This window comes from Molossus molossus, unplaced genomic scaffold (assembly GCF_014108415.1).
Source record: "Molossus molossus isolate mMolMol1 unplaced genomic scaffold, mMolMol1.p scaffold_m16_p_7, whole genome shotgun sequence".
Taxonomy (NCBI): Eukaryota; Metazoa; Chordata; class Mammalia; order Chiroptera; family Molossidae; genus Molossus; species Molossus molossus.
In genome coordinates, this window is record NW_023425401.1 from 104,479,533 (window position 1) to 104,505,135 (window position 25,603).

The 25,603-nt window shown below is 40.4% G+C and overlaps 2 protein-coding genes across 2 annotated transcripts; both read left to right on the forward strand.

The window, feature by feature from the left end:
* The first annotated feature begins 9,923 nt into the window (after positions 1 to 9,923).
* LOC118620192 (olfactory receptor-like protein OLF3) lies at positions 9,924 to 11,029 on the forward strand. Its single transcript, XM_036247257.1, has one exon. The coding sequence runs from the start codon at positions 9,984 to 9,986 to the stop codon at positions 10,935 to 10,937; it is 954 nt and encodes a 317-aa protein (XP_036103150.1). The 5' UTR covers positions 9,924 to 9,983; the 3' UTR covers positions 10,938 to 11,029.
* A 9,390-nt stretch (positions 11,030 to 20,419) lies between these two features.
* LOC118620262 (olfactory receptor-like protein OLF3) lies at positions 20,420 to 21,373 on the forward strand. The gene has a single exon (XM_036247368.1). It carries the CDS (start codon positions 20,420 to 20,422, stop codon positions 21,371 to 21,373), a length of 954 nt encoding a protein of 317 aa, XP_036103261.1.
* The last annotated feature ends 4,230 nt before the right edge of the window (positions 21,374 to 25,603 follow it).

Sequence of the window (25,603 nt, forward strand, 5' to 3'; positions counted from 1 at the left end):
GTAATTGATTTCTAGTTTCCTACCACTGTGGTCAGAGAAGATACTTGAAATGATTTCAGCCTTCTTATTCGTTGAGACTTGTCTTGTGGCCTATTATGTGGTCTGTCTTGGAAAATGTTCCATGTACACTTGTGAAAAAGTATATTCTGCTGTTTTGGGGTAAAAGGCTCTAAAAATATTAGTTAAATTCACCTGGCTTATTGGGTCATTTAAAGCTGCTGTTTCCTTGTTGATTTTCTGTCTGGAAGATTTATCCATTGATGTCATTGGGGTGTTAAAGTCCCCTACTATGACTGTATTACTGTTGATCTCTCCCTTTATGTTCATCACTTTTTGCTTTATATATTTAGGTGCTTTTATGTTGGGTGCATAAATGTTTACACCGGTTATATTCTCTTGTTGGGTTGACCTCTTTATCATTATGTAATGTTCTTCTTTGTCTTTTATTATAGTCTTTGTTTTATTTTATTTTATTTTTTAAATTTTTTATTTATTAATTTGTTTTTGTTACAAATGTTTCTCATCCCTCCCCCCACTGACACCCTTATAGCCTTTGTTTTAAAATTTATTTTGTCTAATGTAAGTATTGCTACCCCAGCTTCTTTTTTTATTTCCATTTGCATGAAATATCTTTTCCAGCCTTTTTCTTTCAGTCTCTGTGTGTCTTTCAATATGAACTGGATTTCTTGTAGAAAGCATATATATGAGTTTTGTTTTCTTATCCATTCAGCTACCCACTGTCTTTTGATTGGATCATTTAATCCATTTACATTTAAAATGATTATTGACAGATGCACAGTTGTTGTCATTTTATTATTCTTAGTTGTGTTTCTTTTTTTCCTTTTTCTTCTTAAAAAAATTTGTTTAACATTTCTTGTAATACTGATTTGGTGGTGATGAACTCCTTTAGCTTTTCTTTGTTGAGGGAAGCTCTTTATTTCTCCTTCAATTTTAAATGATAGCCTGGTGACCAGGATCCCCGCTGATTTTTACTGCCAGATGTTATATGGGCCTCTCTTCCCAGCACTGGTGTTCTTGGCTGGGGAACCTGGCATGGGGATGAGACCCCTTCTCCCTAGGGGGACCTCTGCAGCTGAGATATACTTCTGGATTCTCAACCACCACATGTTGGTGCTGAGTCAGCTGGTTTTGAATCTCTACCCCTCCTACCAGTCTCAGCATGGCTTCTTGTATGTATTCTTAGTTTTAGGATTTCTGTTCACCTAGCCTTCAGATGGTTCCAGGCTGATTGTTCTATAATTTAGTTATAAATTTGATGTGGTCATGGGAGGAGGTTAGTGCAGCTTCCACCTGCTCTGTCATGTTGACCTGTTTCTCTCTCTTTTCCCTCTTCCTCCCTCTCTCTTAAAAAAAAAAAAAAAAACAATAAAGAAAAAATTTTTTAAAAAGCCTGGTCCATAAAATAAAAAATAATAAATAGAACTTCACCAATATTTTAAAAAGTATGCTCTAAGAAAAACTTTGTTTAGAAGATGAAAAATTAAGCTACAATTTGGGAGAAAATATTTGGAGACCACATATCCAAGGAGGAACTAGTATCTAGCATACATAAAGAACTGTCAAAGTTCAATAGTAGTAAAACAAACAATCCAAATGGAACATGGGAAAGAGACAGGAAGAGACATTTAAGTGGCAAATAAGCACATGGAAAGATTTTCAACATCATTAACCTTTAGGAAAATGCCAATAAAAACCAGTAGAATGGGTAAAGTAAAAGTAGTGACAGTACCAAATTCTGATAAGGCTGAGGAGAAACTGGACCATCCATATGTTGCTGATCAGTCTGTGTAATGCTGCAGCCATCTTTGTTAATGGCTTGGCAGTTTCTTAAAAACACAACCGAAAACAATCATACACTACCATATGATCCAGCATTGTACTGTTGAGTATTTATCCTAATGAAAAGAATACTTATGTTTACACAAAAACCTGTGCATGAATGTTTATAGAAGCTTTGTTTGTGTATTTATTTTAACTTTATAAACATTTATTTTTGGTCCTGGATGAGTAGCTCAGTTGGTTAGAGCATTATCCTGATACACCAAGATTGTGGGTTTGATCTCTGGTCAGGGATATATAAGAAGCAACCAATGAATGCATAAATAAGCGGAACAACAAATTGATGTTTCTCTCTCTCTCTCTCTTTTTCTTCCTCCCTTCTCCTCCTTCCCTGTCTCTCTTTAAAAATCAATCAATAAAAAATTTATTTTTAAATTATACCTGACATACAATATTTCACAACATAGTGATTAGACATTTATATACCTTATAAAGTGATCGTCATATATAGTCATTACAATATTAGTAACTATATTCTCTATGCTGAATTATTCTATACTTGGCAGTTTGTACTTCTTAGTCCTCGTCAACTTTTTTACCTATCTCTCCACCCTCTCCCTCTTTCAATATCAGTTTGTTCTTTGTATCTATGAGTTTGTTTCTGTTTTGTTTGGTTCATCCATGTTGTCACAAATGGAAAGATTTTATTCTTTCTTTGTGGCTGAGTAATATTTCACTGTATATAGCAGCTTTATTCATAATAGCTCCAAACTAGGAACAGCCAGATGTTCTTCAACATTTGGGTGGTTAAACAAATGGTGGTACAAACATACCTTAGAATACTTATCAACAGTAAAAAGGTATGAATTCTTGATATGCAACAGTCTGGATGAATCTCCATAGGAATTATATTCAGTGAAAAAAGCCAACTCTAAAAGGGATATACTGTACAATTCTATTTATTTATTTATTTATTTATTTTTCTTTATTGATTTTAGAGAGAAAGGAAGGGAGAGGGAGAGAGAGATAGAAACATTGCTGAGGTACAACATCAATTGGCTGCCTCCTGCATGCCCCCCCCCCCCCGGGGATTTGGCCCACAACCTAAGCATGTGCCCTGACCGGGAGTTGAACGGACGACCTCTTGGTGCATGGGTCAATGCTCAACCATTGAGACACACAGGCCGGGCACTTCTGCATTACTTAATGTAACAACATGTAAATTCTTAATGATCAAAATACAAAGGTTAATTATAAATAAAGTTTAGCCCTGATTGGTTTGGCTCAGCAGTTAGAGCTTTGGCCCACGGACCAGAGAGTCCCAGGTTCGGTTCCTGCTAAGGGCACGTACCTCTGTTGCACTTTGTCCCTGGCCCCAGTTGGGGTCGTGTGGGTGGCAACCACTTGATGTGTCTCTCTCACATAGGTGTTTCTCTCTCTCTCTTCCTTCCTCTCTCCCTCCTGCTCTATTTGAAGATAAATGCAAAGATGTCCTCGGGTGAGGATTTAAAAAAGAATAATAATAAATAAAGTTTAAATCCTTTCACAATGTATACATATATCACATCATCATATTGTATACTTTAAATATATTATAATTACAACATAATATATTTATATATTACTTATATTACTTATATAATTATATTACTTATATAATATAGAAATTATATTATAATTTTATTGTCAATATATATATACTTCAAATAAGTTTGAAGAGGTGTAGAAATTTTACCTTTTTGTGCTATGGATTTTGGATAACCATTTTTTTCAATCGCTAATACTCCCTTTAAAACTATAAATTTGGATTTTAACATCTATTTGATGTGGAGCTTAACTAGTACCCTGAGACGTGTGCTGGGATGTCCATCATACCTGCATTGCTCACAGAAGCCCACTACAATCTGCACGTCTGTAAGGGGACTGAAGGGGGTCTCTCCTGTCTCTAGGAGAAGTAAGCCCTGTGGAGCCCAAAGGGGAGAATGTTTAGACCAGATTTAGATGCTGCCCAGTCACTGCCCCCTAGATGGGGTGATTGAAGGCTAAAGTTTGGTGTGGGCTAAAGGAGAGCATCCTAAAACTTCAGAAAGCTGGCTTCTCTGACTTTATAGAGTGACTTGAGGCGTTAATGAAGGTATCAGAGGCAGAGGGACAGAGAACAGCCTTCCACCAGGAGAAGGGCGGCATCAGGGCTCTGCCCTGGTGAATTGGGAGTGGTGGCAGCAGTTGGCATTGTGATGCACGAGGCTCCTGGGGGAATGTCAGTCTCACACCACCAATGCAGCTGCTGCCAGAGTTCATTAGGTCTCTGTGTGAGCTATTTTTGGAGTTCTTGTCAACTTCCTCCCAGCAGTGTCCCTCATATATGCAGAGTCCCTGGTGATTTATGAGCCTTGGAGCCCAAGGAATCTGGGGTAAGTCTTCAGTCCGGTCCATCCCTTTGCTGGAGGGGAGCACCCTGTAGAGCAGGGTAACCCTAGCTGAGGGCACGCCAACTTGTCAGGCACTGACTAGCATTGAAGGGGCATCGACAGTGTGTGAGAGTGTGTAGGAGGGAAAGAAATAGAAATGATTTGACTTGTTAGGGACTTTGGATCAGGGATACTAACCACGACGGGTGAAATATTCTCATCCCAAGTATTGAAGAAAATGTAGTAAAATAATTCTGCTTTAGAAGTTTTAGGCTTGGATATAGTTTTTCATTACAAAAATATCATTTGTTTTCAAGGTTTAGTACTGACACACAGAGAAAAAGATACTACCTTAGGAGTATACAGATCTTTAGTTAGGTATTATATTGACTGACAGATGGTGGGAAGATTAGTATATTACATTTCCAGACAAGAAACGATAAATTAGCAATTGCTTGAAAACATCCTGTCTCAATTATTTCTGAAGGATTTGGTCCTCACAGTATTATGATTTCCCTTTTAATAAGAAGCAAATTAAGATGTAAGGCAATTAATAGCTTATTCAAAAACCTTTGGCACTCAGAGAGTGGCCTGGCACCAGGATGTAGGTCTAAGTCTCACCCCGGGATTGTAGGAGTCTTGCTAGACTGAGAGAATTTTCCCACAGAGACTGTTGTGTCTGCTCATAAGGAGCAAGAAAGATAAAGAAGGTAAGAATTCACACAATGAGACCATAATAAAATATGCCACCAAATGAGAATGTCAGGTTGCACAAGTTTGAGAAGTGGAGTGTAAAAATTGGACTTAGTAAAATGAAGATTCAGGTAACCAAATCAGGCTAGAAGAAGTTAACACGACCCCAGAGAGAGAAAAATCATTCTTTTAGGATGTCAAGCCTGTCTTTGAGACATCACCCAAAGAGCTTGGTCTCCGCTTCCATGCATTACGACGAGGCAACTATTTCTGCTCAGGATGGATGCACCCAGTGTCTACATCAACCATTCTTCAGTCTCGAGTCAGAGAAGTCTCTTCTCTCTCTACACGACAGTGCCATTTCCACGGACAGGTCAGCGTTATAAGGTATGACTCTGAGTTGTCCTGACCAGGGTGACAGAAACATATCTGCAGGTTGTGTTCCGATTCTGTATGCAGAACTTCCACCTGTCCCAGACAAAACTGTTAAGACGCCAATACAGAAGGTCAAATAGGTTTAAGGCTAAATGGACAGGTTTTCTTTATTTAAACTAAAAATCATAACTGACTAAAGTTGAACTTTCTAGTTAGTTGTGTGGAGTTATATAAAATGTGTTATATTAGGAAGATGAAAACATTTTATGTTTCCATCTCTCTGTCATAGAGGGAGGTCATTTTGGTCCTTTAGGCTGTAAATATTAACCACTGGATAATGGGACAAGGACCATGGGGTGCTTTGAACTAGAGTCACCAAAGGTTATTTTTTAACAGTGAGTAGTTGGTCTTTGCTATTCATACCTCATACCTGATTTTCCCTATAATTTCAAGGTTACTCTCCATCCCTTCCCCATTTGTAATGGTCTCAGTTTTCTACTCATACATGATTTATTTCCAAGGTCACAACAGGTCAGGTGTTTTATATTTGAAAAATCCCATTTGGAATAATTACTCTGAAAATTCACAAAGGAAACAATCTCAACATAAAAAGAACAAATGAAGATGCTAATTCTATTTTCTTAATCTGCTAGATGTCTTAATCTACTAGATGACTCTGTGACTGTAGAAAACAGAAATATTTGGATATCAATTCATTAAAATGTAAATTATTTTAAAGTCAAGGTGGATGGACTTTAGAAATAAATACACTCTTTAATAAGTTAAGAGTAATTAGCTAACATCTGTGAAAAGTACTTAAGTATTTTTTTCCTTTTTATTGACTTTATTGGGGTGACACTGGTAAACAAAACTATACAGGTTTCAGGTACACAATTCTACAACTCATCATCTGTACACTGTATTGTGTGTGCACCACCCCAAGTCAAGTCTTCTTCTTTTCTTTAGTCCTCACCCGAGGACATTTTTTGATATTTTGTTCAGATAGAGTGGGAGGGAGAGAGAGAGAGAGAGAGAGAGAGAGAGAGAGAGAGAGAACATCGATGTGAAAGGGACACATCGAGTGGTCGCCACCCACACGACCCAACCAGGGCCGGGGACAAACTGCAACCGAGGTACATGCCCTTAGTGGGAACTGAACCCGGGTCTCTCCGGACCGCAGGCCGACGCTCTAACCACTGAGCCAAACTGGCCAGGGCCAAGTCTTCTTCCATCGCCATTTAACCCCCTCCCACTATTCTCCACCTCCCCCCCCCCACCCCCGGCAATCACCACACTGTTGTGTGTCCATAAGTTTTTTTCTCTCTTTTTTGCTCAATTCCTCCACCCCTCCCCATCTATGAGTCTGTCACTATTTTACTTGTTAGTTTATTTTATTCGTTTCCACGTATGAGTGAAATCATATGCTACTTGTTTTCTTTGACTGGCTTATTTCACTTATTGTAATGCTCTCCAGGTCCATCCATGCTGTTGCAAAGGGTAAGATTTCCTTCTTTTGTATGGCTGAGTACTACTTAAGTATTAGCAGGACATTATAACATAGTACCCTGCTTTACAACACACGTGATAATAATACATACAATAATTAATATAATAAAAAGAGGGCAGGATTTAATTAATGAGTATTTGGACACTGTCCTGTCCAGGACATACTTAATTCTGTAATCAATTGGACATCAAAGAGATGTTTGTGCATTTCAGGGGTAGGATTAATTTTTTTATTTTAGGCTGGTCAGTCTGGTTGGAAATTAGTCAAATTCAAAAGGAAGTTGTTGCACATTATCACTTTGTAGGCGAGACGAAGCATGTGTTTGTATATTAGCAGTGGGAATGAAGACGTAGGGAGAGGGGACAGATACATAATAAAACACTGAAAGAAGATGTTTTATTCTGCAGAATATTGACCAAGGGAAAAATTAAACACGATGCTTTGAGAAAAAGGCAGAATTTTAGTTTTTGTTAGAAATGAAAGAGGAGAAAGTTTAGTGGTGGAGAAATGAGTTTGGCTGATGGTGAGATGTTTAGGAAACATTCATTTAGTGGTTGAAGAAAGCATCTGGTTCTTTGGAGAGAAATCTGGGAGGGACATGTGGAACTGAGAGTGAACTGTATAGTGTTGGTAATAATCCCTAGAGTAGAGCTATTGAAGGAAAAGCTGTAGAAAGGAAAGTCCAAGTTCTGAGAGCAGAACCTTAGAAAATGCTCACAGTAATGGAGCAAAAGAATTTAAGTCTCTGAATTTGATCATTAGAAAGCCACCCGCGACCTTCAAGAGTGTAATTTCTGTAGATGAGTTAAAGTGGAAACTGGATTCCCATGGCAATAAACTCAGCAAGTGGACACCAATCATTTGAGACTTCTGGTTGTAAAAGGAAATGAGAATTAGAATGCTAATTATATAACAAAGATTGCTCTCCCCAATTTGGGTTTGCATATTTATTTTATAATGAGGGAACAGGACTCCATCAGAGTCAAGATAGAAGGGGATACATGAAGGAATACGATCCTGAATGTGATCCAGAGCTTTCCATGAAAGGTCAACCAAATATCATCACCAAATGATGTACACCCACCCTAATTCAGTCACTAGGGACATGTTGATTTCTTCAATGACCCTTTCAGTTGGCCACTATTATCTATATTTGACAGATTGAAAAGTATGGCGCTCAGAGATGCTAAGTAGCTTGCGCTAGGTCTTAGGAAGCAAAATAGATCGAGAGCAAGAAACGTTAAGCCCTGAAGGTGAGATTGGCCCCATCACTCATTTGTAATGAGCCGAGGGCTGTTGTAGAGAGAGGTGTCAGGTGGGCAGGAGGAGCAGCGTAAATCAAGGGCTGGAACGTTCACCGGGCACCTTGCACAGGGCAGCAGAGGAACACGTGATGTAACAACAGTGCTCTGTGTCTTTTTCATTTACTTCAGCCTTATGAGTACAGAGAAGTGTAATATTCACCCTTGCAATCACAGCTTCTATCAAAGATGACTCTCAAAGATATTTGCCAAATTCACTGAAAATGAAATGTCTACTGCTGATGCAACCAAGTCGAGACAGCTGTTGCTTTTTAGCAGCACAAATTAAACTGTCATGTTAAACTTGTTAAATCATGAAAGCCTCTACTATACAAAAGAATTTATAGTTCCGCTGTCCTCATAGGGTTCTAAAAATGAATATAAATATAATGTATTGCAGGGGTTTAGCTTAATTGATACGTTTTCCATGGAAACCTTCCATGGGAAGGTGCTTAAGGAGTGCCTTATTCAAAGGGAGCATCTTACTCAAAGGGAGCATCTTACTCAAAGGAAGCATCTTACTCAAAGGTGGAGATTTAAGCGCTATTTTGCAGAGGGAAAACAAACATAATCAGATCATCTATATCTATGTGACAATTTTCTGGGGTTTTATGGTTTTCTAATTCCATCCTCTAGCCAATTAAAGATTTTGCAACACCAAAAAATAAATAAATAAATGAAAGTAAACAGATTTGTTTTCTCTGTCTCCTTCTATACTGGAAAGCCTAAGTAGCTGTTTCCATATCACATATTTTCCTGGGACCATATGCAAGGGCTAGAGTGGCAGAAAAATAACAAGAGCAAGTCAGAATGAGAAAGCAGAATGCTAGAAAAATAAAAGGAAGATAAAATTACCACTCTTCTCCCTCTAATTCTAAAGACTGAAAGACACCAAATTCTCAGAAAGACTGATACTTTTCTGGAGTTCCAAAGCATGGAAGCCACCTTTTTAGACTTGAAATCTAATAAAAAGTTTGCTTTATTTTTGTTTATTTCTGAAATTTTGGATGTGACATGAGAGTACATCTGTTACTCTCTCTCCCAGGCTACAACCAATACTCACACTATAGGACTATGAGCACTAACAGTTCATAACGTACTTTCTTCGTGAGTTGTTTATATTGGAGCTTAAATATGCTTGTGCAACATTATTCTATTTTGTAGTGAAAGGCTTACATTTTTTTTTTATCCTCACCCGAGGACATTTTTTTTTTTTTTGTATTTATCTTCAGATAGAGTGGGAGAGAGAGAGGGAGGAAGAGAGAGAGAGAAACATCGATATGAAAGAGACACATTGACTGGTTGCCACCCACACGACCCCAACCGGGGCTGGGGACAAGGGAAAGGTTTGCATTTTTAATCCAATCACATATATGGTAAGTCATAAAAGTAGGATTCATATTCAGGTTTTTTAATTCCAGAACTTTCCATGAGACACCAGCCAAATTACAGTATATATCAGTCTCTTCAAAATCTTTTTTTTTTTTTAATTTGGTATAGTGCATTTAATTTGGTATTGAACTCTGAACAATATTTTTCTTCATTGTTTATCACTTTACCTTCTATTGCCAACTACCATCATCTCCTGCCCTGGAAACTGAGGCAAGATACAGAGCTTACAAAAATTGCATTGCATTGTCTCCAGGATTTCATTGACGCACTGAGACCACACAATGTCTTTGTGAAGATGCTAGCCTCCCTTTTTTATGTAGAGTAGATACAATACACACTGGAAACACACCCTTCATCTTTGCCAATAGAGGATCTGAAACATTTATGTCCGGCAAGCCATATAAAATATTCATTCTTTTAAAAAGTAATTCTTATAGTTCTTTAATTAAAACACTGCTGTTATTTCTGACTCTCTCTACAGATTAATAATCCTCAAAATTTTTGATGGGAATAGATAACCAGACGTGGGTGAGAGAGTTCATTCTTCTTGGCCTGTCCAGTGACTGGGACACTCAGGTCTCTCTCTTTGTCCTGTTCTCCAGCACATACATGGTGACAGTGCTGGGCAACTTCCTCATTGTTCTTCTGATCAGACTGGACAGCCGACTGCACACTCCCATGTATTTCTTTCTCACCAACCTCTCCCTCGTCGATGTCTCTTACGCCACAAGCATCGTCCCTCAGATGTTGGTTCATTTTCTTGCAGAACGTAAAGCAATCCCACTGGTGAGCTGTGCAGCCCAGTTGTTTTTCTCCCTGGGACTGGGTGGGATTGAGTTTGTCCTGCTGGCCGTGATGGCCTATGACCGCTACGTGGCTGTGTGTGACCCCCTGCGATACTCGGTCGTCATGCATGGACGGCTCTGTGCTAGGTTGGCCCTCACATCCTGGGTCAGTGGCTCTGTCAACTCTCTCATGCATACAGCCATCACCTTCCAGCTGCCCATGTGCTCCAACAAGTGTATTGATCACATATCCTGTGAACTCCTAGCTGTGGTCAGACTGGCCTGTGTGGACACCTCCTCCAATGAGATCGCAATCATGGTCTCTAGCATTGTCCTGCTGATGTCACCATTCTGCCTGGTTCTCTTGTCCTACGTCAAGATCATCTCCACCATCCTGAAGATCAGGTCCACAGAGGGAAGAAAGAAAGCCTTCCACACCTGTGCCTCTCACCTCACAGTGGTTGTCCTGTGCTACGGCATGACCATTTTCACCTACATCCAGCCCCGCTCTGACCCGTCTGTCCTTCAGGAGAAGTTGATCTCTGTCTTCTATGCCATTTTGATGCCCATGCTGAACCCCATGATTTACAGTCTAAGGAATAAGGAGGTGAAGGGGGCCTGGCAGAAACTATTAAAGCAATTATCTGGATTAACGTCAAAACTGGCAACATGATGAATTATGAGCATCACTTAGAGACAAGAACATTGCCTGTGTGTTCTCCCACTTAACTCAGATATGACAGGCATCACCTGCATTGCCCTGGCAACCGGGAAGAAGATAATGAAAGTGTACTCGTGATGTGGGATAGGAGACTGAGTGTTTAGGTTGGGATGTGGGATATCGGGACATTTTTATGTCCCAGGAGTATGTTCAGAAGAGTTAAGCACTGCTGTAACAGACCTTTCCACTCTTAGTCTCAGTTCATATGACGCAAGAGTAAAAAATTTGCTGTTTTGAATTGTCACATTGTTTGTAGTCATGGACCTATTCATGGATGTTAATTTTAACCACTGGTTCTTATTCATCTACATTTTGTATGAGGTTATTGTGTTTCCATGGGAAATATATCATTTTCACATTTCACTTTTAAAAATGCATGGTATATGTAACCCCATCAAGTAATTGTATGACTCCCTGTTCTGAGGAGAGTGTTGCTTTCAGGGGAAATTAAATGCTTTTGTGCTGGACTTACTTCATGTGGATATAACATGTTTTTCCGAGTGCTGGAGGTAACTTTGCAGAGAATCATCAACTGAAAGTCTTGTCTTACACTGATAGGAATCTACATAAAGGTTGTTTGTACACAGGGCTATTAATGGTCAAGGGAAAGCTATGTTTCAGGCACTGCTTGAGTATACAAACAGTTTGAGAGGACTTTTATTGCATATATAAGTGGTATCATTTAAATCTTAAAGCTGTCTATTTGTTGAAAAATCTATTACCTCTTATTGTGATACTTTAGAAACAAACAAGCACATTAAATATGAAATAATGCATAAACTATAAAATACATAGTTATCTAAGAACAGAAAGATTCCTCAGCAAAAGGCAACAAGAGATAAGACAACTTTAACGTGGATTTGGGAGTCAGGATAGTTCAGTCTTCTGTGCAGGCCACCTACTTTCTCCATATTGTACCCTCCCCCATTCCGCCTCTATACACAGCTCAGGGCTTACCTCATCTTTGTAAATCTACAGAACTGGAATAATCTGAGAGTAGACTGCAACTGTGAGAAAAAGCCTGAGTTAAATAGGTAAAACAGGGGGAAGAAATAACTGTACACAGGATAAGGAAGGGGAAAGGGGAGAAAGACTATTAACAGCAGCTCAATTCATCCTCCCTTGAAGAAGTCTCAAAGCCCTTCTTCCAGTTGTCTCTACCTTAAGTCAGTTGGTGGATCCCATTCTGGGGATCATTACCTAGCCTACCATAGAGTCTATTCAAATTGATCACTTAGTTTGTCCACATGACTCTAGTTATCTTCAACAGCTTCTTACCTGTCCACTGTGAGTAATATTACAGTCTCAGTTTTTACATTTCTTGCTTTATTAGGGGGAAGCTCTGAAGAACTTCCATTAACATTTCTTGTGATGTAGGTCTGCTGCAAACATATTCATTCAGTTTTTGCTTGTCTGGAAATATCTTTATTTTTCTTTCATTCTCTAAAGCTCTCTTCTGTACATATGGAGTTCTTTGTGGACAGTTTTTCTCTCCTCAAGATTTTAAAGATGTCACTCTATTGTCTTCTGGTTTGCATAGTTTCGGAGAAGAAATCTGCTGTAGTTTGGACCTGTATGTGGTGTATCTTTGTATCTCAGGCTGCCTTTGAGACTTTTATGTTATTTTTGGCTTTTAGACAGTTGCAATATAATGTGTCTAGTTTTTTTTTTTTATATATACATGTTATCCTATTAGGCTGAATTTATTTGATTGATACTTTAATTTGTTTCACTATATTTATAGCTATAAATGTTCAAATATTTCTTGAACTTCCTGTGTCTCTTTTTCTTTCTGTGATTTTTCAATTTCATGAATGTTAGATGGTTTAATAGTGTCCCACAGCTCTGAGGGGCTCTCTTCTCTCTTCATTGTTATTATTTTTTCTAAGTGTCTTTAGTTTTGCTTATTTTTATTGACTTATCTTTATCCTCACTGATTGTTTTTTGGCTCTGTTGAGTCTGCTCATAAGTGATCTTTATTTCTATTACCGTTGCCCTTATATTTAGCATTTTCAGTTAATTTCTTCATATAGTTTTCAATTTCTTATTGAAATGCCTCAATTATGATCCTGTCCATCCTTTCCACCAGATCCTTTATGTTATTTTTGAGAGTTATTTTAAACCCCAGTGTGGCCTGGTTGGTGTGGCTCACTGAATGACCGTCAACACATGCACTAAGAGGTTGCCAGTTTGATTCCTGGTCGGGGCACATGCCCAGGTTGTGGGCCCAGTCCCCAGGGAGGGGCATGCAGGAGGCAGCCATCAATTTTCTCTCTCATTTATGTTTCCATCTCTTCCTATCTCTCCCTTCCTTTCTCTCTCAAATCAATAAAGAAAAAAAACAAAAAAACTTAAAATAAATAAATAAATAAATAAACAAACCCCTGTGTGATAGTTTCTATATCAAAGTATACCTGATTCTGTCTCTGTTAATTTCTTTGTTCATTTACGTTGTAATTTTTGTTGCCTTTTCCTCTGTCATTTAATTTGGATTGAAACCAGGACATTTTGTGTGAAGGATAATAGACTCTTATAAATAGTATTATGACTTGAAATGGGCACATCTATTTGTCTTATAGTCTTGTTTGTTGGAGAGAGTGTGGGAATCAGTTGGTCATGGTTTGAGCTGGGTTTGAGTTTTGTGTTGCTGTGGCTACCCTCAGTGTAGCAACAAACTCCATGATCTCTAGCATTATTTGTGCCTGTGATGGGAAGGCCAGTGGTTGGAGGATTTCCCCAGTATTGCAGTTCTACCCTTAGTTTTAAACTCTCCCTGTGGGACTGCATGTCAGAGAGTGTGTCTTCCCTCACGCTGCCTCTCTCCCATAGCCAACTGCTGTGCCTTGTTCCTCAATTCCTGCTCGCCTGGTGATAGAGAATGAGGGTTTATTCTCTGTTGTCCTGCTTCTGTCTCAGTCTTAGGCAGACCCTTTCTCCCTGTCTCCGGGTTGGGGCTTTCTTCATGATCTTGCTCTTCCACAGTGCGAAGAGATGGATCGTGGTCTGAACAGATAGTGTTTTCCTGTCCACTGGAAATCCCAGGGCTAGAATTATTTTTATTATTCTCTTCCCTCAGCAACGAGTCCTCATCTGTCTCTGAGGGGAACAGGGCTGCTGCCCCTCCCCAGTGGCTGCAGGCTTTTGTTCCGTGAGGGAGACGACTTGATGCTGGGAGTGTGCCTGTTGTTTACACAGAGACCGTGGCTGCTCTCACTGGACCTGCATCATGAAGGAGGCTTTGTCTGGTTCCCCACCATTCCCCATTAGTGAGGACTGTCCCGAGTCTGTGGAGGAAATCTTGAAAAGTGGTGGCAACTCTTCTTTTTGTTATGACTCTCAGCCCTTTTGTACTTCCAATATTCCACACTCAAACTTTGACCATCTGTTAAAGCAATTCTCACTGGCTTGTTTGGTTGTCCTAATTTCCTCCCATGTTCTGGCCCAGGTAAGTAATAGCTCACATCCTGGCTCTCTCTGGATATATCTCCTTTCCCAAGATGTTATGCTATTTGGTTGCAGTATTCTCACCTTACTGAGGGTTTCAGAAGTCATTAAAGTTTTGTAGATTATCTAACCTTATTTTGTGTTAGGGTGGAGAGCGCCCTTTCCAGCCTTCTACCACCCAAGGGAAAGCTAGAACAAGCTCAATTACTTTATTTTTTTCCTGTTACGTGGAGTCTATCTTTAGAGTGGTTTTAGATTTATAGCAAAATTGAGCAGAAAGTACAAGAATCTCCCCCCCTGCTCCCCCACCCCGAGTCTTCCCACTATAAACATCCTGTACCGGAGTTGTACATTTTCAATTATGTTGAAAGATCTGTTTTAACAACGTATAATTGGGGGGGGGGGGTGATGAGGGATAATTTATAGGTTAGTAAAATGAAACAATGGTAAATAATGATTTTTAAGCAAATAAATTTAAAGTCAATACCAACCACTTATCTGGAAGCAGCATACCCAAATTATATACTGAGAGTTTGGATGAAACAATTTGTTATATTCATACTCCCCCAGCAGACCCAAGCCTGCACATTGGTAGTATGTATTAGTGTGTCTGTCACAAATGCCTGTTGAAGGAACTATTCAATGTATAGGTAGACACCTGTGGGATGATATTCCTGGGCAGAAGAGAGAGCACTTCCTATTTGGGGAACAACAGGAATTACAGGATGGGTGGGGCTCACATGGGAGGGAAGCAGGGGAAGACTTAGTTTGTGGTTGACTTCGAAACTCTTCACTCTGAGCTAGTTGTTGGCATAAAGTCACTGGGACTGTAGGTCAAACCTCTGTGAAGTGGGTAATGGTATACTGAAATGTTGTAATGAAAGACTAACATGGCTATGGTCTACAGAATGAATAGTTTTAGTAGTTTTCTATCTGAAGCAACTGAAGTCTTATTAAAATGCAATTTGCTGGACCCTATCGGCATAGTTACTGACAGTAAGTCTGGGTAGGATGAAGCCTGTCATGCTTTGAAATGCTGAAATGCTAGCAGTCAGCAGTGTTCGAAATGAAAAGGAAGGATTCATGTGACAGGTCGCTATGACAAGTAAGAGTTGACATAACTTGTTGAATGATGGAGACTGAATGAGAAGAAAGATGTCTCAAGGTTTGCAGCAAGAGTGACTGAGAGTGCTGTGCATTCTTGCTAAAAGCTTGGAATTCGGGCATTTACCTTTGTTGTCCACAAGTGAATGGAGAAAAACTGTAGTGATGTGATTTTTTGAATACTGTGTCTAAAGCCCTCATAGCCATAGAATTTTTTCTACTTCCCTCGGAGAAAATATAAACCCAGTTCTATGTGTATTCAGAAATTAAGGTGAGGGATAGGAAGCATATACTCTCTTCCTTTCTATTTCTTGGAATATCACAGAACCTATTTTAGAGTCACTGAGTGCTCGAATATCAGAGGCCATGATGGAATAAACTAGTGGATAAGCAGAAGGATGATGCAGTAGGTGAATAGAGAAGATTGAGTACATAATTAATGCATATTAGTAAAAGATGAATTGGCATGTGGATATAGGAATATAACATGTTGATTTTGAAAGTTACAGGGTCGGAGGTGTTGGAGGGAGGGACTGAGCAACAAGGAAAAAAAAGATCTCATGGACAACAGTGTGGTGATTGTGGGGGGAAAGAGAGATGGGTGGAGGTGGCAGAAGGGATAAATGGTGGTAGAAAATAATAAATAAATAAACAAACAAACAAATAAATAAAGTAAAAAACAAAACCACTTGGTATTTGACGTCATAGATAAATGAGTAAATGGATAAAAGATTCACTCATGGGGTGTATGAAGCCTGGAGAACACATCAGGGAATGGTGATGTGAGTGCACTCTGCCAAAATCACTTTAAATATTAAACACTTGAAGAGGTATGGAAGGTAAATTCTACACATTGAGAATTTTGGATCTTCTTTTTCCTCTGGAGACCATAAAACTCTCTTTTTGTAGCTCTCATTTGGAGCCGTAAATCTCTCTGTTCTTTGCTGTTGCTTGGGGATGTAAGTAGTACCATGCGAAGTGTGCTCAGATGTCCTTCGACACTTGAGTACTCACAGCAGCTCTTTGTACATATCTCAGAGGAGTGAAAACAAGCCCCTTGACTTCCAGAAGGAGAGGTACGTGCACTGGAGCTGAAGAGGGTAACTGGGTTTTCACCAGGTTTGGGTGCAGGCTTGGCCTCTGCTCACTAGGATAAGGGCATGAGGGCTAAATGTCAGGTTTGGACTATAGGAGGATATCCCCAAACCTCAGAAAATTGCTTCCATGACTTTTTAGAATGACCTTGGGCTTCCGTGGATGGCTGTCGTTTGAGGAGGATGGAGAGACTAGCTTACCAAGGGAGAAGAGGGTCGCATAGGAGAACTGGGAGACAGCAATTAACACGGAGGCCTAGAGCTCCTGGGGGGAATGTGTGAGCCCACATCGCTAATTCAGCCACGGCTGTACCTCGTTAGTTTGTCTCTGAGCCAGCTGTGGGGCACCTGTGAGCTTCCTCCCAGCAGTGTCCCTCACACTGTCACCTCGTCCAACCGGTGAGGTCTTAGCCTAGGTGCCAAGGAGGCTAGGACACTTCATCGCTATGGTCTGTAACTTTGATGGAGAGCAAGAGTCTTTAGAAACCAATTTAAACCTCGACTCAACTACACATGTCCATGCTTTCTGCCACTCTTCAGTACCCGAGAGCTGTAAAGAGGTGGCATCCTAGGGTGGATTTGTCTGATTTGTTAGGGACTTTGGATCAGAGATAGGAACCATGGATATTGAAATTTTCTCTCCCTAAATAGTAGGGTAAATGTAATAAAGGTATTCTGCTTTTCTGAAGCAAAGGGCTTAGGTACATTTCTGTTCTAAGGGTTCTCAATTCCAAACTTTAGTCCAGCCAGGGAGAAAGAGGAAGGCTGAAATGAAGTGGGGTGAGGAATGGGATGGTGTAGTGTTTAGAAATTGGAGATACCAAGGATGAATTCTACATCAGATTTGGGTGAGATACGAAGGGACACACCCAGATCTGTAAAACGATGCTTAGAAATTAATATTCACGAACATATAGGAATTTATTACATTTCCCAAAAGATAAATGGTTCATCACTCTTATCTCAATTGTTTTCCTAAAAGTATGTATGCAAAGTGTTGAGGTTTTCCTTTCCGCATTAGAAAATGGCAATGTAAGATGACGAAATGGATTGCTCAGAGTCTCAGACACTCCAGTGTGAGCTGGGCCTGCAGCTGAGGTCTCCGGCTCCCATTTCGCGTCGGTTTCTCTAGGGTGGGCTGTCGGGATGGCACGGTGGACACATGGTGACTGCGGGGATTGCTCTAGCCCCACCTAGAAGGGAAAAGACATAGACAGGCGAGCACTTCAATAGTGAAGTCACAATAAAAAATATTAAAGTTGATTTCAGGTTTGCACATCTTGGAGAAACTAAACCTCAACAATTGCTGATTATGTGAAAAGACAGGCAAGCAAATCCGGGCAGGAAGTAGAAAACGCGGTGCTTTCTGAGGATATAAAACTGTTTCTGAAAATCACCCACTCAAGTGCTCCTTGGGTTTTCTGTGCCAGATGCTAGGTGATGCAGAAATTTCTGGCCATGATGGAGGCATTCAGTATAAACAGCATCCGAGTATTCAGCCAGAGGTCAGCTAAATCTTGCTCTGATTGAAAGTTCCATTTTCATGGTCAGCTCAACTGTGCAAAGGTACGGCTTTGCTTTATTTGACCAGCATGAAAAGAGAACATTTCTGGTTGTGGGGCTAACCTTTATGTGCTCTGATCCTGTGTTCAGGACTTCTGCGCATCTCTGCTAACATTTTTAGAGGACTCCAATAAGAAGACCATGGGTAGCAGGAAGGATCATTATTCTGAAATGTACTATAAATCTGGAAGTCAAGATGCTGAGGAATTCTTCTATAATGTGCATACCTCCTGAGTCTTTTCAGATTAATATTTCTTTCTTCCTAACGTAGGGGAAGAAGGGGAAGATATTTTATTGAAGCAGCCAGCCAATAGAAATGACAACATCTTAGTTCTAAAATGTCATACACGAACAAGGGTAGAAAAATAAAACGTAGCAATGCATGTTGTAAATGAAAAAGGTGCCCACGTGTTAAGCCCTGAACACCTTCCTTCCTTGCAAAGTTTAATTGGGTCGTTTGGAGTGTTGGTCTGCAGACTAGCAGCAGTGGAAACTTGATGTAAGTAAAAACTGATTTAAAAATGGGAACAGCAGGATTTGAAGGCATCTCCAGAGAACAACAATGACCCTGTCCGTGTGGCACCAGCATATGAAACGCTCTGGCAGTGTTCACTTGATCTTATCTATGGGTCCTGTTTCTCATCTTTCTTGATGAGCAGTTGCTCATGGTTCTTCCAGGCTTTATCAATAGCGTTAGAGCAGGAGAACGGGGAGGGTGTGGAGAAGCTGTATTGTTACTTGGGACTATTCATACCCTTTCCTCTCAGGCCCGCGGCAGAGCTGCAGGGAGCTAGGCACGGAAGGGGCTCCTGTCTGGGAGGCTAACTGGTCGGTTTGAGTGAATTGTAATAGGCTAGAGGGACACGTCCCATTTCCATGACTCCAAAATACCAGATATTTACAAATTTCACCAAAAATTACCACCTGTGAATTTACCATTAGAAATATATTTAACGTGACTTGAAGAAAGAACAAGTATTATTTTGGAAATGACTCGCTTCCAGTCCCAGGGAGCAGAAGAGAGTGGATGGAGAGCAGAAACTGTTGGGCTCTGGGGCTCATGCTGCATTCGGTTGCGACACTGTCCCTCACTGGTGACAGGAGGAAACTGCAGTGGAGGGATGTGCGGGGTATGTAAAGGGAACACAGTGAGTCACCAGCTGGCATGTCCTCCAGGAGACTTGCACGGTGCAGTGGGAACAAATGATGCAATGATGACGATCTGTTTTGTGTCATTCATTTCTTCTGTGGGTGGGTCAGATGTTTGAGCACAGGAAGTCTATTCACCATGAAACAGTAGCATCTACCAAAGATGGCCCTTTCTAGATGTCTGCCAAATGAATAGAAAAGTACACAATAATATTGAAAGTAAATGGTAATTTAAAAAATAAAAAATGTAGCTTATTTTTAAATGTAAAGAGAAGAAAAAGAAAAAGGTCTGCTTCCTGCTACAAACCTGCTATATATGCAACAACAGCTAACAGATTTTAAAAATTAAATAATTTCATAAGGTTTTAGAACTGAGTTTGAATCTCTCCTTTGAGTCAAGTGGATGTGTTGTCATTCTGCCCGTGATTGAAGACAAGCTAAGTGAGGGGGGGTGGTAAGGCTTGTGACAGAGCAGAACGGGAAGGAAGATCAGGTTTGGGGGAGGAAGTTGGGAAACAGGTTTCTGAAGTGTATGCCGACGCTCAAACCACTGAGCCAAACCGGCCAGGGCTAAAATCATGTTTCAAACCTAGGTTCTCTGATTCCAGATTTCCTCACAAGCCCAGCCTCTTCCCAATATTTCCTTCTGTGATAGCTTTACCCACTTCATCAAGGTAGGCGTCGCTGTTATATTTAAGGTAGCTTATATATCTCTCCAACTGGATTTTTCTTCACTGTTTATCTTTTTACCCACCATTGTCATGGACCAAGCCCTCCTCACCTTAGGGCTGAGGTAAGTTGGTAAAGATGGAGATCTCTGAAGGCTGCACTCCACTGTCTGCAGGCTTTAGGGGGTCTGCCCGAGGCCTCAGCACGTCCGCATCCAGGCACTGGCCTGGCCATGATGCAGAAAAGATGGAATGCATATCGGGATAGAGCCCGTCATGATGGCCCATCTGGTTACAGCTGGCCAGTATTATATAGTAGGTATTCATAAAAAGTTATTCTTATGGTCCTTTAATTCCACAGCTTCTGTTATTTCTGATTCTCTCTACAGATTAATAATCCTCTCATTTTTAAATGGGAACAGAAAACAAGACGTGGGTGAGAGAGTTCATTCTTCTTGGCCTGTCCAGTGACTGGGACACTCAGGTCTCTCTCTTTGTCCTGTTCTCCAGCACATACATGGTGACAGTGCTGGGCAACTTCCTCATTGTTCTTCTGATCAGACTGGACAGCCGACTGCACACTCCCATGTATTTCTTTCTCACCAACCTCTCCCTCATCGATGTCTCTTACGCCACAAGCATCGTCCCTCAGATGTTGGTTCATTTTCTTGCAGAACGTAAAGTAATCCCACTGGTGAGCTGTGCAGCCCAGTTGTTTTTCTCCCTGGGACTGGGTGGGATTGAGTTTGTCCTGCTGGCCGTGATGGCCTATGACCGCTACGTGGCTGTGTGTGACCCCCTGCGATACTCGGTCATCATGCATGGAGGGCTCTGTGCTAGGTTGGCCCTCACATCCTGGGTCAGTGGCTCTGTCAACTCTCTCATGCAGATGGCTATCACCTTCCAGCTGCCCATGTGCTCCAACAAATGTATTGATCACATATTCTGTGAACTCCTAGCTGTGGTCAGACTGGCCTGTGTGGACACCTCCTCCAATGAGATCGCAATCATGGCCTCTAGCATTGTCCTGCTGATGTCACCGTTCTGCCTGGTCCTCTTGTCCTATGTCAAGATCATCTCCACCATCCTGAAGATCAGGTCCACAGAGGGAAGGAAGAAAGCCTTCCACACCTGTGCCTCTCACCTCACAGTGGTTGTCCTGTGCTACGGCATGGCCATTTTCACCTACATCCAGCCCCGCTCTGGCCCGTCTGTCCTGCAGGAGAAGTTGATCTCTCTCTTTTATGCCATTTTGATGCCCATGCTGAACCCCATGATTTATAGTCTAAGAAATAAGGAGGTGAAGGGAGCCTGGCAGAAATTATTATGTCAATTATCTGGATTAATGTCAAAACTGGCAACATGATGAATTACGAACGTCACTTAGAGAAAAGAACATTGCCTGTGTGTTCTCCCATTTAACCCAGATATGACAGGCATCACCTGCATTGCCTTGGCAACCAGGAAGAAGAGGAGATAACATGCAGTGGTGATGTGGGGTTGGACACTGAGTGTCATGTTGGGGTGTTGAATGTAAAAATCTTTTGATGTCACAGCAGCATGATCAGGGGAGGTAAGGGCTAATGTAACAGAACTTCAAAATCACTGTCTCTTTTCCTATGACCCGAGAGTAATTGAAATAAAAAATTTCCCCTGACTGCTTAGATTTGTCACATTGTTTGTAGTCATGGACCTACTCATGGATTCAATTTGGATCACTGCCTCTTAGTCATCCACATTTTATATGAGGTTATTGTGTTTCCATTGGGAACACATCACTTTTACATTTCAGTTGAAAAATGAGTGGTGGATTTAACTCCATCTATTAATTGTGTGACTCACTGTTCTGAGGAGAGTGCTGCTATCAGGACTGATTAAATGCTTTTGTGCTGGACCTACTTCATGTGGACATTATGTGTTTTTCTGAGTGTTGGAGGTAACTCCGCAGAGAAGCATCAACTGAAAGTCTTGTCTTACACTGATAGGAATCTAAGGAAAGGTTGCTTGTACACGGGGCTACTACTGGACAAGGGAAAGTTGTGTTTCAGGAACTGCTTGAGTATACAAGCAGTTTGAGAGGAATTTTCCTACATATGTAAGTGGTCTCCTTTAAATCTTAAAGCTGACCATTTGCTGAAAAATTGATTACCTTTTGTTCTGGTACTTTAGAAACAACTAAGCACATAAAATATGAAATAATGCATAAGCTATAAAATACATCATGACCTAAGAAAGGAAGGATTCCTCTCCCATCCCTCCTCCCCACACAGCATGGGGCCTGCTTGATCTTTGTGGATCTACTGAGCTATAATTGTCTGAGTGGACTGCAGCTGTGAGAAAAAGCCTGCATTAAATAAAGTACAAGAGGGGGGGAGAAATAACTGGACACAGGGTGAGGAGGGGAAAAGAGGTGACAGAATGTGACAGCAGCTCAAAGCCCCTCTTCCTGTCGTCTCTTCTTTAAGTCAGTTGGTGAGCAGCTCTTCCATTTGGGAACACATTTGCACAGACTTTCAGCATTCAAGCATAGCTGAAGGCTCGTTTAATCTGCAGCTCATTTGGTATTTTAATTTTGCCTTCAACTAATTCAATTCTAAATGTTTCAATATAGTCAAGCATCCCAAAGAAGTCAATGCTAGTGATTTCTTTGACTACTTCTCTCTTGGTGTAAATTTGGTATTACAGGGGACATTCCTGTGTGTCCTTAACAATTAGCGGTTCTCGAGACACAATAGTCAATATGATATGGTTCTTACAATGATAGGACTGCAGTGGGATGAGAGATAATGAAGCAGTTAAAATGCGGTGTTGTTTCACAGAGGGAGTAAGCCTTTAGGTGTGATTGCAGAAGTCTTCCTGAATGAAGGGACCAGAAGAGGTGTAGGTAGAGACCAGGAAAGTAAGAACAAGTTACCCAGATAAAAAGCAACCATAGCAAAGGCTGACCTGTGAAAGGTGTTGAGCTGGGGGAGAGCAAAAATTCAATAATGTCCTGAGGTTTCTCTTGCAAGGCAAGGAAGATGGAAGTAGTGGGGAGGAAGCAGGCAACTAAAGATTGTTCAGATCACCCAGGGCATCAGATGCCAAGGTATCTTTTACCTTTAATAGGAACAGAAACCAGTGAAGATTTGTAAGCTGGAGCATAGCACAACAAAATTCACATTAAAGAAAAATGCTGATTCCTAGAGAGAGAGGAAGGGAGAGAGATAGAAATATCAATGTGAGAGAGAAACATTGGTCAGCTGCCTCCTGCATGCCCCCAACCAGGGATCAAGCCAGCAACCCAGGCATGTGCCCTAACCAGGAATTGAACCCAGACCTCTCAGTCCATGGGATGACACTCAATTCACTGAGCCACACTGGCTGGGAAAAAATCACATTTTTAAATTATTACCCTAGCAAATGGGTCAGAGGAGGAAAAGTTGGAGCCAACGAGACCAGCTATGAGGCTGCTCCATGGTTATTCATGAGACATTAGAGGAATCTGAACTAAAGAAGTGGCAATGGGGAAGAGAAGTCATCTCAAGTCAAGTCACGTGACTTAACAGAGATTTCAGAGAAATACTTCATTTTCTTCCAAATGTAATTCTTCTGTGGACCCCATGTCTCCTCTAAAATGTCATGATTCTGTATGAATGTTCTGTAACTTGTGCAATAAACCATGAAACTTACCATCATGAACAAATCCTATGTTGAATGTAGGGGGAAGGGATAAAAGAAGAAAACTGGTCAAAAGTACAAATATACACATGACATCAAGGAGGAAAATATGTGTATATTCTGTATCCTCATTTCTTCTACTGGTTAAAATGTTTGTGACTTTTCTCTACTATTCATTGTATAATCCCTTTCCTTCCCCTAGCTTCCGTTCCATTTGCCCCTTCTTCCATCTTCAAGGTCAGTAGCACAGGAAGTCCGTCTCTGAATCTGATCCTCCACTACCATTTTCTATCTTCTGACATTGGTCTTCTCACATTGCTCTTATAAGGAGTCTTGTGATTACACTGGGATCACTAAGATGAACCAGGATAGTCTCCCTTTTGAAAAATCCTTCATTTGAATACATCAGCAAGTTCTTTTTAACATATGAGGCTGCATTTTGGGGGTCATACTTAGGCTACCATAGAATCTATTCAAATTGGTCACTTCGTTTTTCCACATGACCCTAGTAATCTTCAACAGCTTCCTACCTTTCTGGTGTGAGACAAGATTGCAGTCCAAGTTTTTTACATTTCTTGCCTTGTAAGAGGAATTATATTTCTGAGAAGCTCTGAAAATTTTCCATTAACATTTCTTGTGAACTAGGTCTGCTGTAAATATATTCATCCAGTTTTTATTTGTCTAAAAATATCATTATGTCTCCTTCATTCTCTAAAGCTACTTTCTGTACATATAGAATTCTTGGTGAACAGTTTTTCTCTTCCCAAGATTTTATAGATGTCACTCCATTGTCTTCTGATTTGCATAGTTTCTGACAAGAAGTCAGAAACTGCTGTAGTTTGGATCTGTGTTCTGTATGTGGTGTATCTTTGTGTCTCAGGTTGCCTTTGAGACTTTTGTGTTATTTTTGGCTTTTAGATAGTTGCAATATGATGTGTCTAGTTTTTTTTTTTTTTTATATGTTATCCTATTAGGTTGAATTAATTTAATTGGTGCTTTAATTTGTTTCACTATATTTATAGCTCTAAATGTTCAAATATTTCTTGAATTTCCTTTGTCTCCATTTTCTTTCTTTTTTTTAATTTTAAATCTTTATTGTTGAATGTAGAATGTATTACAGATGACCCCCACTGACCCCCTCCTCCCCACACCCGCCCCCCTCGCATCTTTTCCCACACTATTGTCTGTGTCCATTGGTTATGCATATAAGTTCTTTGGTTTATTTCTTCCCACCCCCCAATCCCCTTCCCTTTGAGGTTTGTCAGTCTAGCAATGAATTTGTACTTCTTAATCCCTTCACCTTTTTCACCCATTCCCCCAACCCCCCTTTCATCTGGCAACCAACAAAATGTTCTCTGCATCTATGAGGGTGTTTCTGTTCTACCTGTTCATTTTGTTTGTAGATTCCATTGTTGATAGATATGTATTTATTGCCATTTTGTTTGTTCATATATTTTATCTTTTTCTTCAAAAAGACCCTTCATTATTTCATATAATAATGGTTTGGTGGTGATGAACTCCTTTAACTTTTTTGTGTCTGGGAAACTCTTTATATGGCCATCGATTCTAAATGACAGCTTTGCAGGATAGAGTAATCTTGGTTGTAGGTTCTTGCTTTTCATTACTCTGAATATTTTTTGCCACTCTCTTCTGGCCTGCAAAGTTTCTTTTGAGAAATCAGCTGACAGCCTTATGGGAACTCTCTTGTAGGTAACTAGCTGCCTTTCTCTTGCTGCTTTTAAGATTCTCTCTTTGTCTTGAACCTTTTGCATTTTGATGATGATGTGTCTTGGAGTGGGCCTCTTGGGGTTCATCTTATTTGGGACTCTCTGTGCTTCCTGGACTTGTATGTCTGTTTCCTTCACCAAGTTAGGAAGTTTTTCTGCCATTATTGTTTCAAATAGGTTTTCGATTTCTTGTTCTTGCTCTTCTCCTT

What these genes read in the sequence shown, in the direction of transcription:
- LOC118620192 (XM_036247257.1), top strand. Translation starts at nt 9,984, where the DNA reads ATGGGAATAGATAACCAGACGTGGGTGAGAGAGTTCATTCTTCTTGGC.
- LOC118620262 (XM_036247368.1), top strand. Translation starts at nt 20,420, where the DNA reads ATGGGAACAGAAAACAAGACGTGGGTGAGAGAGTTCATTCTTCTTGGC.